We start from the raw sequence: 15,233 nt of genomic DNA, 5'->3' as shown, positions 1-15,233 counted from the left end.
ACAGCGTCGTACGACGCTGTCTGAGTTGGCCTCATCATGAAAGCGTTAAGTTCTGGTGTTCATCGTTCAACTAGCCCAAGCCACAACAGAGACTCTTAAATCAGTCTTTAGAACGTCAAATAACGCAAATTTTGCCCCTGGACCCTGACCGGGGGCCCTTGGCGGCCCCCCCCCCCCAGCCATTGTTGCTCGCTTACCTCGCACACACCCCCCCCCCCCCCCATTATAAATGTTGCATACAGGCCTGAAATCTTACATTATTTTAATTTGGTCAAACTTGATTTTTTATTTAGCTTTTAGCTTATTTTATTTTGTACATTGACATCCAGCCACTAATACCCACAGCATTGTAATTATTTTCAGTAATTTGCCTTTGGATTTATTTATATATATTATTTAACGCAGGTGGTGATATTTACAATGCTGTTAACCGTGTAAATATAAAGATGTTTGTTTAGGAAGGTTGCAATAACAGGTAATCAGATTATTCTTAATTGAAAATGATTTTAGAATTATACTACAGTTAAATAGCTACTATTGATTTTATACCAATTAATCATAGAGCTCTTTGCTGTATGGATTGATAATGTGCATTGTTATGGTAAACTACATAAAACTTGGTTACATAATGCTAGGCTACTCACTATATTGTTGAGAAACAGCGGCTGGCCTAAATTGTTGAGGCTAGAGAAACGGCGGCTGGCATATATTGGCGCAAGATTAATTAATTCCAAGGATATAAATTAATGAAATAGATGGACAAAATTAAAAATCATTTGATTGTCGTCAAGTTTTTATACTTAAAAATGTATTATCCTCCAAAATCATGAAAAATGGAAGATTAATATAAATCAGACTTTGAATAGTCTATTTTGCAGCTTTAATAAAGTTAATCACTTTCGTAGAAAAAAAAAATGCTTTCACTTATAAAAAGGCAAAATAATAATTAAATTTAACCAATTGATTGCTTTAAGTTAATTTTTTTTAGGTAAATATTTTTTTTTTCCGATCTAGTTTTTGGTGAAATAACTGTTCTGTGACATTCAAATGGCATATTCAACACAAATTGTAAACAAATTATATTTTTAGAACAATATATCTTTAATGAAATAAATGTACAAAATTAAAAAACAAATCATTTGATTGTTGTCAAGTTTTTCAATATATAAAACTAAACAGCATTGTGATAGCTACTGTATTTGACAGGCTTTTTGAGACTAGAAAATCAAAATTGTCATTTTCATACTGAAATAGATGAGTTATTAGAGATAATATGAATAACAAAAGACATCCACTTACCACACACTGTGATCTGCTTAGCGATTGCCGTCGTAGCTTGACTGATGTTAGGCCTTTCTTTCAGCAATTCTTGCATTTGTTTTAAGATTTTTAACACATATTTAGTGTGTAGCACTTGTTTCTTCTTAAAGGCTTCAATTAAGTCGAGCATTGTCTCGTGGGAAAGCGGGAAAGTTGGATGTGGACCATCGTAAGAGTGGTCTATTACATACTCACTTAGTTCATCATCTTCATCATCTTAAAGAGAAAAAAAAAATGTTTAATTAAAGCAAATATTAAAAACTTATTAAATTATATTGTTGGCATAATTTTCACATCATAAAAAGTAGGTTAAAATATTAATATGCATGCGCACCACTCAATGTTTCCATTCGCATAAATAAAATAAGTTAATACATATAAATATAGCCTATATTTCTTAATGATGTATTGTCCCCAAGAACATGGAAAATGAAGGTTAATAAAATCAGAATTTGAAAAGCTATATATATAGTTTTAACAAAGTTAATTACTTCCTTATAAAAAAACAAAATTATGTTTTCACTTATAAAAATACAAAATAAATGGTTAAGTTCAACCAAAAACTGGCAGCCAATTTGACTCTTTTTTTTTTGCTTTAAATTACAGTTTTTTCAGGTAAATACATTTTTTCCATCAAATTTTTTATCAAAATGGCCAACTAATATGTTTCATTAAAATGGCATATTGAACAACATTTTTAAGAATTATTTTTGGGGGGGGGGGGGGGACATATATATATACATATATATATATATACATATACATATTTAATATTCTCACTTTTATAGAACTTATATAATAATGAATCTTATTTTTTTACAAGCAAAAAAAGATTCTGATATATTCATTCTAGAAATCAATTAAAACAGAGTCCTCTAAAATATTAATTAAATGTCCATTTTAAAATTATTTGAATAACTCTTGAATAACCCTTCAAATATCAAAGTTATGGTGGTAACCATGGCAATCACATTTGCAAACCAATACGAATGAAGGTTACGAAAATACAGCTAAGTACCCTTATTACATTTAGAATGTCACGTGTCAGTATATTGGAAAGAATAGGGAAAATGTTAAAACACTGAAGACAAAATTGTCTACAAAAGTAGAATAGAACATCTTGATGTGTATGTTTTTCCTGTAAACAGGGTTGTTGAGAAAAACAGAATGAATTCACTTACCAATTAGCAATTTTTGCCTAAATTGAGAATAAACAAAATAATAAAAAAATAAAAAATAGTTTTTCTTGATGTGTATTTGTTTTTCCTGTGAACAGGGTTGTTGAGAAAAACAGAATGAATTCACTTACCAATTAGCAATTTTTGCCTAAATTGAGAATAAACAAAATAATAAAAAAATAAAAAATAGTTTTTCTTGATGTGTATTTGTTTTTCCTGTGAACAGGGTTGTTGAGAAAAACAGAATGAATTCACTTACCAATTAGCAATTTTTGCCTAAATTGAGAATAAACAAAATAATAAAAAAATAAAAAATAGTTTTTCTTGATGTGTATTTGTTTTTCCTGTGAACAGGGTTGTTGAGAAAAACAGAATGAATTCACTTACCAATTAGCAATTTTTGCCTAAATTGAGAATAAACAAAATAATAAAAAAATAAAAAATAGTTTTTCTTGATGTGTATATGTTTTTCCTGTGAACAGGGTTGTTGAGAAAAACAGAATGAATTCACTTACCAATTAACAATTTTTGCCTAAATTGAGAATAAACAAAATAATAAAAAAATAATAAATAGTTTTTCTTGATGTGTATTTGTTTTCCTGTGAACAGGGTTGTTGAGAAAAACAGAATGAATTCACTTACCAATTAGCAATTTTTGCCTAAATTGAGAATAAAAAAAATAATAAAAAACAATAAAAAACATTTTTTCCTTGGCCTTTAATGGCTATTTTTTTAGCAGTTTAATTTTAATTGATAAACAAATTTGAAGAATAATTACGTTCAATTCTTTTTAGTATTAACAGGTCAGGTATAATATGTATACACCAAGATATAATATCTCTTTTATTCTGTAGTTTTATATAGTAATTATAAACAGATTATATAATTATTAAGGATAAGACTATCGATATTTTATTGACACTTTTGTCCAAATTTAAGTCTAAAATTCTTAAATCGATTTAAGTTTGCCTTTTTGTTTCATTTCATTTCATTTCATTTCATTTCTTTATTCGACAACAAGCGGTCCAGGGATTGCGACAGCAACAGAGCGCCATAACACATTTGTGTCCGCAATCCCTGTAACATACAACTTAATACAAGTTAAAAATGAATATAAAATATTGTATGTTTCATGTTTTGTATTTTCATGTGCTTTTAATTCTATATTTATATCTAAAGAGTTTTAAGGCATCCTGTAATTGGCGATCTTTCGCTGTTGGATGTGGTTGAAATAAAAAAATAAATAAAAAAAAAATAAGAAAATGTTGGTAATTTTGATTATTTTAAAATTTCTTTTTTAACTTCTGTTTATTCATATTTTATTGGATTTTTTCATTTTGTTTGCCTTTGTTAAGTATTTTACTGTTACTCATATGGTAAAGAAAATCAATTTTCTGCTTTTAATCTGTTTCATTTATAATTTTGCTCTGTTTTTATCCTGTTTTAAGCATGTTATTTATGTTTTTTCTCTGTTTTATTGTCAGATTTTAATGTTTTTCTTGTCTCTACATTTTTAAATCATTGCTTCAATGACTGTTATGTAAAAATGTATCGCAATTCAGTTTTACTGAATGAACAACAAATCGAAGGAATAAAATATATCCACTAATCCATCTGCATTTTTTGTTCCACCCAGCTGCCATAAGACCTATGGTGATGGAGCCTTTGCAGTTGCAGCTCCTAAACTGTGGAACAATCTTCCTGATCCTATTAAAAATGCATCCTCATCATAGTTTTCAAAACACTCTTAAAAACCCATCTTTTTTCTTTGTAATTTCTTTCTGTTTTATCTCTTAGCGCTTTGGGACAATCTTTTGATTGTATAAGCATTTTATAAATCACACAACATTAACATTATGCTTTTTTTTCAAAATTAAAAACATAAAAAATTACCTTTATCACCTTCAGCATAAACTTTACTCTTATCGTTGCCCCCTAAGGTTAGAAGCATGTCGTTGAAAAAGTTGTAAAGCTGTAAAAAAAAAATCATTATTATTATATAATAACTTAGGATTGCTATAAATTAAACAAACCAACAGTGGTGTTTGTAGTCTATTTCGTGCCTAGCTTACCTGGATAAACCGACAATAGCCCTTTTTACTCGAAGAGCGAGGTATAGCTCGAAAAGTAGAAATTTTCATTGAACACCCCACTCCACAAATGGTACAGTCCATGAACCATCCCTCAAGTGGGAACCTCCCCACAAACCACCATCATCATTTTGCAATAACTCTTGCGAAATGGGGGACGGTGGGAGGCCGTTTATACAGGTAAGCTAACACTCATAGACAAAATTTTGATAAAGTCTGTAAAAAATGTAATATGTAAACATCTCTTAAGAACGTGTTGCACTCAAAATACATAAAATCATCATGAAACAAGTTTTAGCTAAATTCTATGCACAAGAATAAAAAAATTGTAATTTTAGGAATTTGTATTCTTTTCTTTTTAAACTAAACTTGTTATGTTACTCCATATATTCTTTTTTGTTATATTTCTTAATGTACATCTTTTTGAATCAAAATTGCTGTACACATTTCTTTGTATTTATAAATTCAATTCAATTCAACTTTATTTCAGACAAACTGTCCATATGAAACATATAAATACAATAAAAAATAATACAAAGCATTATGTGACAACCGTCATGGAGAGAGGACTAATAATTATTTGTTGACATATAGTGCCTCTTAAAATACATGTGGATTATGTTTTGGGATTTATTGGATGTAGACTGTAGACATTATTATATTATTAATTACTATAGTTTACAAAACAACACATTATTATGGCTATACTGATAGATAAAGACTGTATCAAACGTTTTTAACTAATTATATATAGTTTTTTTAAAGATTAAATTAATTACTGTATTTCTATTCATTTAATTTAAAAGATCATTTTATACTCCATTTTCCTATTTCAGAAAAAATATTTGTTAAAACCGAATAATGAATTAGCCATTACATTTTGTAGAGAATAATAAATTATAAGGCTAGTGATTGTAGGCCTATTTGTTAAAACCGAATAATGAATTAGCCATTAGATTTTGTAGAGTATAATCAATTATAAGGCTAGTGATTGTAGGCCTATTTGTTAAAACCGAATAATGAATTAGCCATTAGATTTTGTAGAGTATAATCAATTATAAGGCTAGTGATTGTAGGCCTATTTGTTAAAACCGAATAATGAATTAGCCATTAGATTTTGTAGAGTATAATCAATTATAAGGCTAGTGATTGTAGGCCTAAGATTAACCATCTTATCAATAATAATTATTAACAACATCATTGTTCAGTTATTTACAAATTAATTTGACCTTTTTACACTTCATACAACCTTGGAATGAAGTCCGCAAAGTATTCTCTCTAAACCAGGAGTGATTATTTTTAAGCTCAAGAAATTATAACAAATTACACTGTTGGAAAACGTGCAAGAACCTGTAATCCATTGAAATTAACGAGTGTCGATGCCTGAACAAATTAAATTTATTCTCGTTTGTAGGATTATTCCACTTTTTTACATAATTTAAATACAGTAGAACACCTCCATTGGGAAACCCCTATTAAGGGGACATTTCCCATAAACCTAACAAAGGGCAATTAACAGGTACGCAATCCATATTAAGGGCACCTGTATTAAGGGAACACTTTTTTTAGTACCAAAGGTGTCCCCTTAATAGAGGTTCTAGAACTCCCTATTAAGGAGCCACCTTCAGGACCCAACAATGTATATCCTCTTAATATGGGTGTCCCTTTTAAAGGGGTTGGCAGTAGTGACATATTCCTCTCGTACATTTCCCCAGAAAAGTGTCCCCTTGATAGGGGTGTCCCTTTTAAAGGGGTTGGCAGTAGTGACATATTCATCTAGTACATTTCCCCTGGGAGACTTCCCCTTAATAGGGGTGTCCCTTGAAAATGGATTGGCTATAGTGTTGACATATTCCTCTTGTTTTTCCCTGGGAGACTGCCCCCTTAATAGGGGTGTCCCTTGAAAATGGGTTGGCAGTAGTAGTGACATTATTCCTCTTGTTTTTCCCTGGGAGACTTGGGTGTCCCAAAGGAGGAGGTCTACTGTAAAAAATACAGTAGATATGAAATTGAAATAAACGAATACAATGAAAAAATAATTTACAAAAAATGATTTAATTTATATTTAATTTTAATAGCCAGCTAATTAGCATACAAAGTATGTTACATGCAATAAAATAATATAAAAAATGTTATGATAACTATGGCAACTTTAATCATTAAATTTATCATCCTTGATATCTTGTATAGTGCTTGATTGTTGGCATGGAAACCAAGTTATAAAACACAAAGGACGGATATCTCAAAGATACAAATTTCCATTGCTGTCAGCTTTTGCTATTTCTTTTAGGTACACTGCCAGAGGGTTAGGAGATGTAAACACACATTTTCTTATTAAAAACACCATTATAAGCATAAGTTCAGATTAGTTACTTTCAATGCCAACATATATAGCTATATGTCATATAAGAGTGTTTATAAAGGGACCTTTGCTTTTCAATTCTATAGGGGTATATGGCAATATACAAGATGAAATAAAACCGTGATTTGTTTTGATGGAGAGATCAGGTGACGAGTGTAATTATAAATGGAGGTACACAGCTTTGTGTGGGGAAGGGGAAAGGGTTGAATCTCCTTCAATAAAAAAAAATTATTATGACTTCTACTGTTTCCTAATATTAGTTATTAAAATTAGTTATATATTATAAATTAGGTTACTTTACCTTCAATATTTTATTAACTTATTTTTTTATTTTAATCTGGTGGCCATGACTTAAATTTATCTCCAAACTTATTTTGGTCTCCTTCTGCACACTTTTTGTTTTCTTTTACTAAGTGTAATTTTTGTTCTTTCTTTGTAAATGTTATGTGTGTGTTTAGAGAAACAACAAAAACAAACAAACTGCAGATGATTGTATAACAGCTTAAATATAGTAAATTCACTTATGTTGGAGCTTTTTGCTGAATTTTAGTGCAAAAAAAAAAAAAAAACTGATTATGTATACTTGTATAACCTGGGAGAAAATGTGAAAAACCGGGAGCATGATGTTAGACCTCATGATCGATAAGCCACAAATATGGGATTCTCGCAGCCAAAACAGGAGTGATGCCACATATGTTGTTTGTTACGCTAAAGCTCTGTCTACACTATCAAACTGTGACAAAAAAAATGTGATGTGCCCATATATGGACATGATGATGTCATATCACTACCATATTTCTGCATATCACTACCATATTTTGGCATATCACTACCAAATTTGGGCACATCACAATTTTTTTGTTAGGTTGATAGTGTAGACAGAGCTTAAGTCATTTGAAGTGTTGTGGATGATTCAAACTTGTGAGTATTTTAATGGAACGACACAAAAGGAAAACGCAAGGCCACAAAACGCAAGGCCACGATGATCTATATTCTCAGCTGCTTTGTAATACGTACATTATGTTGATCTTGCTCTCCTGAGTATTCTATGCTTTGGAAAATACTCCACGTACATCTACGTCGAGTTTCCATCCTTGCTTGGTAACTGCGAAACCATCTCTGTATCAACAGTGCCGACTTGATGGCTAAAACATTAAAAAAAATCATTAAGTCAGTTAAAAACTTACCAAATACCATATTAATCTTTCATTTATAATTTTCATATTTTTCTATGGAAAAATCTTTTTAAAAATTACATGAAAAATTGAGAAATTCCTACTTTAAAATTTAAAATAAAACAAATTACTGAATACTTCCCCTATAATTGTGTTTTTTTATATAACGGTATTATTGTATGAAATTGAACTTTATTATTGCATTTCATTATATAAATAAATTGAAGTTGAACATAATATTGCATATAAAAAATACAACATTTCACTCAACAAGTAATACAAAAACATTATTTATTATTAATTTATTAAGATGTATTTTTCTCCTGAAAAAATAATTCTGAAACATTGTTTTGTTGAATATGCCATTTTAATGTCACATAATAGTTATTCACTTTGACCAAAAATTGGATAAAAAAAATTTACCTGAAAAAATGTTAATATTAAAAGGATTTAACATTTTTAGAATTAAAGCTGGGAGTTTCTCTTTTTTCCTCCTAAAAGTGTCATTGCAAATTTTTAAATGTAATTTAAAGCAAAAAATAGTCCAATTGGCTTCCAGCCAATGGGTCCTATGTTTCATAGCTTTAATTAAAAACGATTTTCCAATATTGTCAAAAATATAGCAAATTATGTTATCTTGGTATAAATCATATATGTCATCTAGTAATAATATTGCATTAGGAATATTTGAATTGTCATATACATAGAAACATTTCGAATATTATGTTCATAATTAACAGGTAATAAAGAAGATTATCACCTAATTAACAGTTATAGATTATTTTCTGATGACATACAAAGAAAAATCAATATATAGTCAACAATGTAATGATAACACTGAATGCTAATACTGTAGTTAATTTATTTACTTGACAACACCTTCAAATATTTGTATATTACAAATGTTGTAATTAAAAAAATCTAATTATAGTATACAAGTACTCAATGGATAAATTTATTTTAAGCAGATCTAAATACAATACATTGTTAAGGTAACAAAAAATATACCCCAAAAAAAGAAAATTCAAAATATTAACAATTATCCAATTTTGGTGCAAACATGAAAAATGAACAATAATCAAATCATTGTGTAATGACTTTGTTAGAAAAAAAACCTGAAAAATATATATAAAGTTTTCATAATCTTTCCACTTATAAAATGAGAAAATAAACAGTTAAATTCAACAAAAAACAAATTTGAGTATTTTTTTCTTAAAATTACAATTTTTTCAGGAAAATGTTTTTTTTTTAATCCAATTTTTGGTCAATCAAAGTGAATAACAATTATGTGACATTAAATGGCATATTCAAGAAAAAGTTGAAGAAAGAAAAAAGAAATTATTTTTTCAGGGGAAAAATATATTTTCAGCGGTACTCACTTTTTTCTGAATGACTCATTGCTTGAGAGTCGGTATCCTGGGAATTGCTAACGCCGCATCCCATGATGCTCAGCTTTACAGATACTATATTACATAAAATCTTCTTCAGGTCAGGAACCAAATGACACATACATTGTTAACAGTTAAGAACGTCATTGTGAAAACCTGGAAAAATTAAAGAAACGTATATAATTCTATATTCAATTAATATTTAATTGGCCTTTTTTCAAAATATTAATTTTATTGACATTTAATGTGTAATTTTTAAATTAATTTTGTTGATAATTGTGTTTTTTTTTAAAACATATACTGTTTACTGTATTTAATTGACCTTTTTCATGTTTTCTGATTTTCATGATACAATACCTGCTTATTTGGGAGGTAATTAAAACAAATTAGTGATGAGTTTAATTAAATTTTAAAAACTATAGCGAATTTTACTCTCACACGACACACATTTTGTTTCAGTACTGTATTAGGGAACTTTCGATTTGCCGGGGACCAACGACCAACCTAGGTTAGGTCAATCGATGTGTTGTCAGTCGTTTGAACCTAGAAACACACGTCCCAATATTCCTGCATACGCACAACGTACAAGATGTAGTTTTGTCATTGCAAATTGGAAGCTCCCTATTAGTAGAGTAGTAAAGTTTATATTTGAATAATGTACAGTGCGTGTGTACTACTACTTATTTAATATCGTACTGTAATAAACTCTACCACACGCACTTTAAGCATCAGGCATTGAAGTTGCAATATCAGTTGGAGTGCGTTTTTTAATATCATACATATTATTAATTAATTCAACAGCGTCCTTTGTGTTTTCATATTGAGTGTACGGCAAATTGCTTCTATTAAAGGGACACCTTCAGGACTAAACTACACAAACCAAAAGTGGTGTTGGTAGTCTATAAGTGCTAGCTTACCTGGATAAACCAACATTGGCCTATTCTCCCCGAGACGAGAGCTACAACTCGAATATATAAACAATTTATGAAACACCCCTGTCAGATAATGGTACATTTCATGAACCCTGACCTTAAGTGGGAACATCCCAACACACCACCATCATCATTTCTTTTTGAGACATGGTGATAGACAAACAAAGTGTCCATTGAATATGGGTTGGCTGTAGTATTCATATTTCTTTTCACTCTTTTCCTTGGAAAGTGTCCACTTAATAGAGGCATTCCTTAGGGGTGTCCCAAAGGCGGGATTCTACCTCTGTATATGAAATCATTAATTTAAAATAAATATTCAGTGGAACCCGTTTGGGACACCATTAATCAAATGGACTATTATGGTGACACTAGTGACTATGATGATGTTTTAAAACTGCAGCCAACCCCTATTCTAGGGACACCCTTATTAAAGGAAAACTTTATTATTGTGTCCTGAATGTGTCCTCTTACTAGAGTTTCTACTATATGAAGTGTATTTTAGTACATAATAATTTAGTGTGAAGGTACAGACGTGTCCCCCAATAGGGGTTTTACTGTATAACAAATATTAGAATAATTTAGTTAAAATGTACATTAAAAAAATGATTTTCAGATATAAAACATAAATAAAATATAAATAATTAACCATAAATCAAGCTCATATTTCTTTCTCTAAATATAGGAATAAGAAATTATGTTTAAATTACTTGTTGCCATATTAAAATTATGAATTGTCAATGTATTGATGAATTCATTCCAAAAATCAATAATGTTCTATGTGTAAAAACAGAATATAAGATTAATGAAAGGAGAATAGCATTTAAATTTAAATTGATATATATATTAACCCTGTATCAACTTGTATCAGGTTACCGAGATTGCCTCCAGTGGTAAACAACACAATCGATATTATTAATAATACATTTTTCAAAATAACAACAGTTAATAATTTCAGACAAAATGAAAGTAGACGTCATAGAATAATGCACATTTAGTTCTGAAAATCTAATGAATTTCATTAATGTTTTATGATAAGATATTTATCGTCGTATTGGCAACTGGATATTTCTTAAATGACAGTGTATAGGGATATTTGGCTTATCTATGATTGATATGCAGCTAAACCAATAGCCTAAAGTGTTGATAATCTGTAACTAACCATACTATGAAGAGTTCACTAAAGGCCAATTTACACAGACAAGGGGTAACTATAAACAAAAAAATCGCGTAGCTTGTGCCACATAGAATCTGTATCTATCCTGAGCGTAAACCGGCCGTCCATTTTGTGTAAATGGAAGCGGAAACATAGATTCTATATTTTTATTACTGTTACCACTCATCTGTGTAAGTTGGCTTTAATTCTCCAATTGACTTAAACAAATAAACTTAGATTTTTTTTTTATTATAAAATAAATATACAAGCTTTTTGTTTCAGGGAAAAAAAGGAAGAAAACTGATTGTTTTTCATTTTTCTAGGCTTATATGCTGAAATGCAGATTGCAGACAATTAGTTAAACATGATGTTAAAGATGTATTGTCCCAAAAAAAATGAAAAATGAAGATATATAAAAATCAGACTTTAAATAGTTTATTTTGTAGTTTTCATAAAGTTAATCACTTTCATAGAAAAAAAACGAAAAAAATAATGTTTTCACTTATAAAATTACAAAATAAATGGATAAATTCAACCAAAAATCCATTGACTGACTATTTTTTTGCTTTAAATTACAGTGTTTCAGGTAAATAAATTAAATTTTTGATCAAAGTGGATCACATGTGACATTAAAATGGCATATTCAACAAGAAAATTAAGAATTATTTTTTTCTGGGGGACAATACATATCTTTAAAAAAAAAACTAATTATATAAAAAATTATCTTCATGTTTTTTTCAATTGAAACTTGCGATCCAGCTTGTCCAGTATAATTAAACAATATCAATCAAGTATAACACTACGGTATTAAATTTAATCTCAAACAATAGCATAAATTTACAATACTTATAATACATACAATACATTTCTAAAACCATTTATTATATTGACAGCTATGTTTATAGTTACCATGGTAATAATTGATTGTCTGGTTAGGATGCGGGGATTCCACAATACCAATTGTACGCTGAACCTTATGGAATCGGACAGATATACTTTCAGTGAGAAATAAAAAATCAATAGCCTATTATTTATTTTTTGAAAAAAATATATTGAGCAATTTCATGTTGCAGAGTCAAGTGGAAAGAGTCAGATCTCAGTTTGACAGCTTGTTGAATCTAAAACTCTGTCCACACTCTACATTTAATAAGGAACATAGAACACGATGCCTTAATTTAAAAAATCTTCTCATATTTTTCATATTACATTTTCAGAAAAAAGGAAGAATTTAACTGCCCATTGCAGTAAATTCTAAGGTCAAATAATGAGATTCTAAGGTCAAATAATGAGTTTAAAACACAACTAGAAAGAGATTACAACCAGAGAGTGCCTAACAAACAATAAGAAAAATTGATGGTCACAAAAGTGAAAGCTTAAGAAGACTCTATCAACAAATGAAAATGAAATAAACAGTATGATGTGCCCAAATATGGTAGTGATGTGAACAAATATGGTAGTGATATGACATCATCATGTCCATAAATGGGCACATCACATTTTTTTGTCACATAAATTTTGATAGTCTATACAGAGCTTTACAAGTATAATTGAAAGTTAAAACTAAAAACATAACTTTATAGTATCATTACTCAATCGCATTGAATCAATCTTTATGGAATTCTACCTGCAAGTAGTCAAACTCAAACTGTCAAACTAGTTTGGTAGTGTAGATAGAGCTTTATACATCCGCGGTGGCAGTCTATGTTACAAGTGTTCTTTTTATTACCAATATAATTGAGCAAAGCAAATATTAAAATGATAAACTGTGTATATAGTAATACTATAAATAACTCTGTGTAACTGTGTCAAACATGGGCGGTGCATTTGCCATAAAATGGCTTTTAACATATTGGCCTTTGGCGTTGCTAAAATTGTTTAAAGTACATATTTATTCATTTATAATATTTCAGATGCTTTTTACTTTAAATAGTTTCAACAATTGGTTTTAAATTTTTAAGTGTAGTTACTCTGTGCCATTTATTGCAAATAATAATGTTTAAAGTACATATTTATTTATTTATTTATTTAAGTGTTGCTACTTTTTTGTACAAAAGTAAATAAATTCATAAATAAAGTACATATTTATTTTATTTATTTATTTCAGAAGAGAAATTTATTTATCTGAAAAGACTGTAATTTAAAGCGAAAATAGTCAAATTGGCAGCCAGCCAATGGGTTTATGGTTGGATTTAACGATTTATTTTGTAATTTTATTTTATTTATTTTTTGTTATACTAAAGTGATTAACTTGACCTATTCAAGTATTATTATATATTCATTTTTCATGTTTTTGGCAGACAATACATTTTTAACTGTTGTTACTTTATATTTTGCCCATTTTATTGCTACAAATAAAGTAAATAAATATATAAAGTACATATTTATTTTATTTATTTATTTGGATGCTTCACCTTTGGAATCAAATCAATCAATTCAAATACAAACTACACAATTTAAACTAAAGCAATGATAGTAACAGAGCTATTATTAACTGACATGAACATATTTTAAATTAACCAAGACATGACACTTTTTAGAGTTCTATCATTAAAACAAAAAAATATATATTTAATGATTCTTATTTCCTTTAAATTTTGTTTTGAAAAATAGCTAATTAAAAGGATATATATATCATTTAATTACAGGTGTAAAAAGAATTAATCAAATGAATATATGTATTTTATTTAAAAATTCCAAAATATGATTACATTAGCCTACATGATAATTATTAATTGTAATATATTGCAGTACTGTGTTTACTAACCTTTAATAATGTCACTCGTTTACATAATGCGATAAAAGAAACCGACAATTAACACATGAAACACTGTTAATTCCAACCTATTGCCTTCAAAATTCCCCAGGGCTACATTTATCAAATTCTATGCGAAAACAATTAGGCCTTTTAACCACACATGGACGCTCGACCACAGGGCCAGGTTTGATCAAACATTAACTGCGGTACTAACACAAGTTATTACAAGATCTTACCTTGTTACTCTGATAGTTATGTTATATTTCTTACAACAGTAAGATATATAATTCTCAAAAAACTTCACATGCCTGGGTCGTCTGCTTCCAATGTTTAGTCAGTCGTGTTGTTACTAGAGAGACTACCACACTTCTACTACCACTCTCAATAAACTGGGTTAGTTTGGCGCCCTCAATTTATTAAGAAATTACTAATATTTTGATTGGTCTTAAAATCCGAAGAAACATTAATAAATACACATAGTTATTAAAATTTGACAAATAATTAATTAAAAAACAAATGTATTTATTTGAAAGAAAGTAATTTAAAGAAAAAGATCAACCGAAAGGCCGTCAAGTTTTATTTAGTTTTTAATTTTGCTTTTTTGCGTGTAGTCATTATTTGATTATTCCTCCTATACATAATTGATGTATAAGGTATAAAAATATGAAACACAGTGTAAAATATAGATCGATAATTATTGTAATGTAATGATCAATAGATTCTTTCCACCCAGCCTTTAGATATTTCAAAAACTAGAATTTAACTTAATACAGTTTAGGATTGAAATCGAACATCCGAGGTGGTAACTCATTATCTTTTTTTAAGGCGTCTACAATCACTATCCTAACTTTTTTTAAAGTTACGTATCATAGCTGACTTA

At 29.0% G+C, this 15,233-nt stretch overlaps 1 protein-coding gene across 1 annotated transcript in view; it reads right to left on the bottom strand.

Annotated features, from left to right (window-relative positions):
- The window catches only part of LOC140049157 (serine/threonine-protein phosphatase with EF-hands 2-like), a 30,384-nt gene extending 15,693 nt beyond the window's left edge, over positions 1 to 14,691 (bottom strand). Inside the window, exons 1-5 of the mRNA XM_072093976.1 lie at positions 14,590 to 14,691; positions 9,505 to 9,669; positions 7,968 to 8,095; positions 4,392 to 4,470; positions 1,300 to 1,536 (exon numbers count right to left, since the gene is read on the bottom strand). Of these exons, the coding sequence (XP_071950077.1) occupies positions 1,300 to 1,536; positions 4,392 to 4,470; positions 7,968 to 8,095; positions 9,505 to 9,634 (574 nt within the window). The 5' untranslated portion in view covers positions 9,635 to 9,669; positions 14,590 to 14,691. The remainder of the gene's footprint in view (positions 1 to 1,299; positions 1,537 to 4,391; positions 4,471 to 7,967; positions 8,096 to 9,504; positions 9,670 to 14,589) is intronic.
- Between the last annotated feature and the right edge of the window lie 542 nt (positions 14,692 to 15,233).

The sequence above is a fragment of the Antedon mediterranea genome, chromosome 5, assembly GCF_964355755.1.
Source record: "Antedon mediterranea chromosome 5, ecAntMedi1.1, whole genome shotgun sequence".
NCBI lineage: Eukaryota > Metazoa > Echinodermata > Crinoidea > Comatulida > Antedonidae > Antedon > Antedon mediterranea.
Note: the sequence above shows the minus strand (reverse complement) of the source record. Positions and strands in the feature narration are given on the sequence as shown.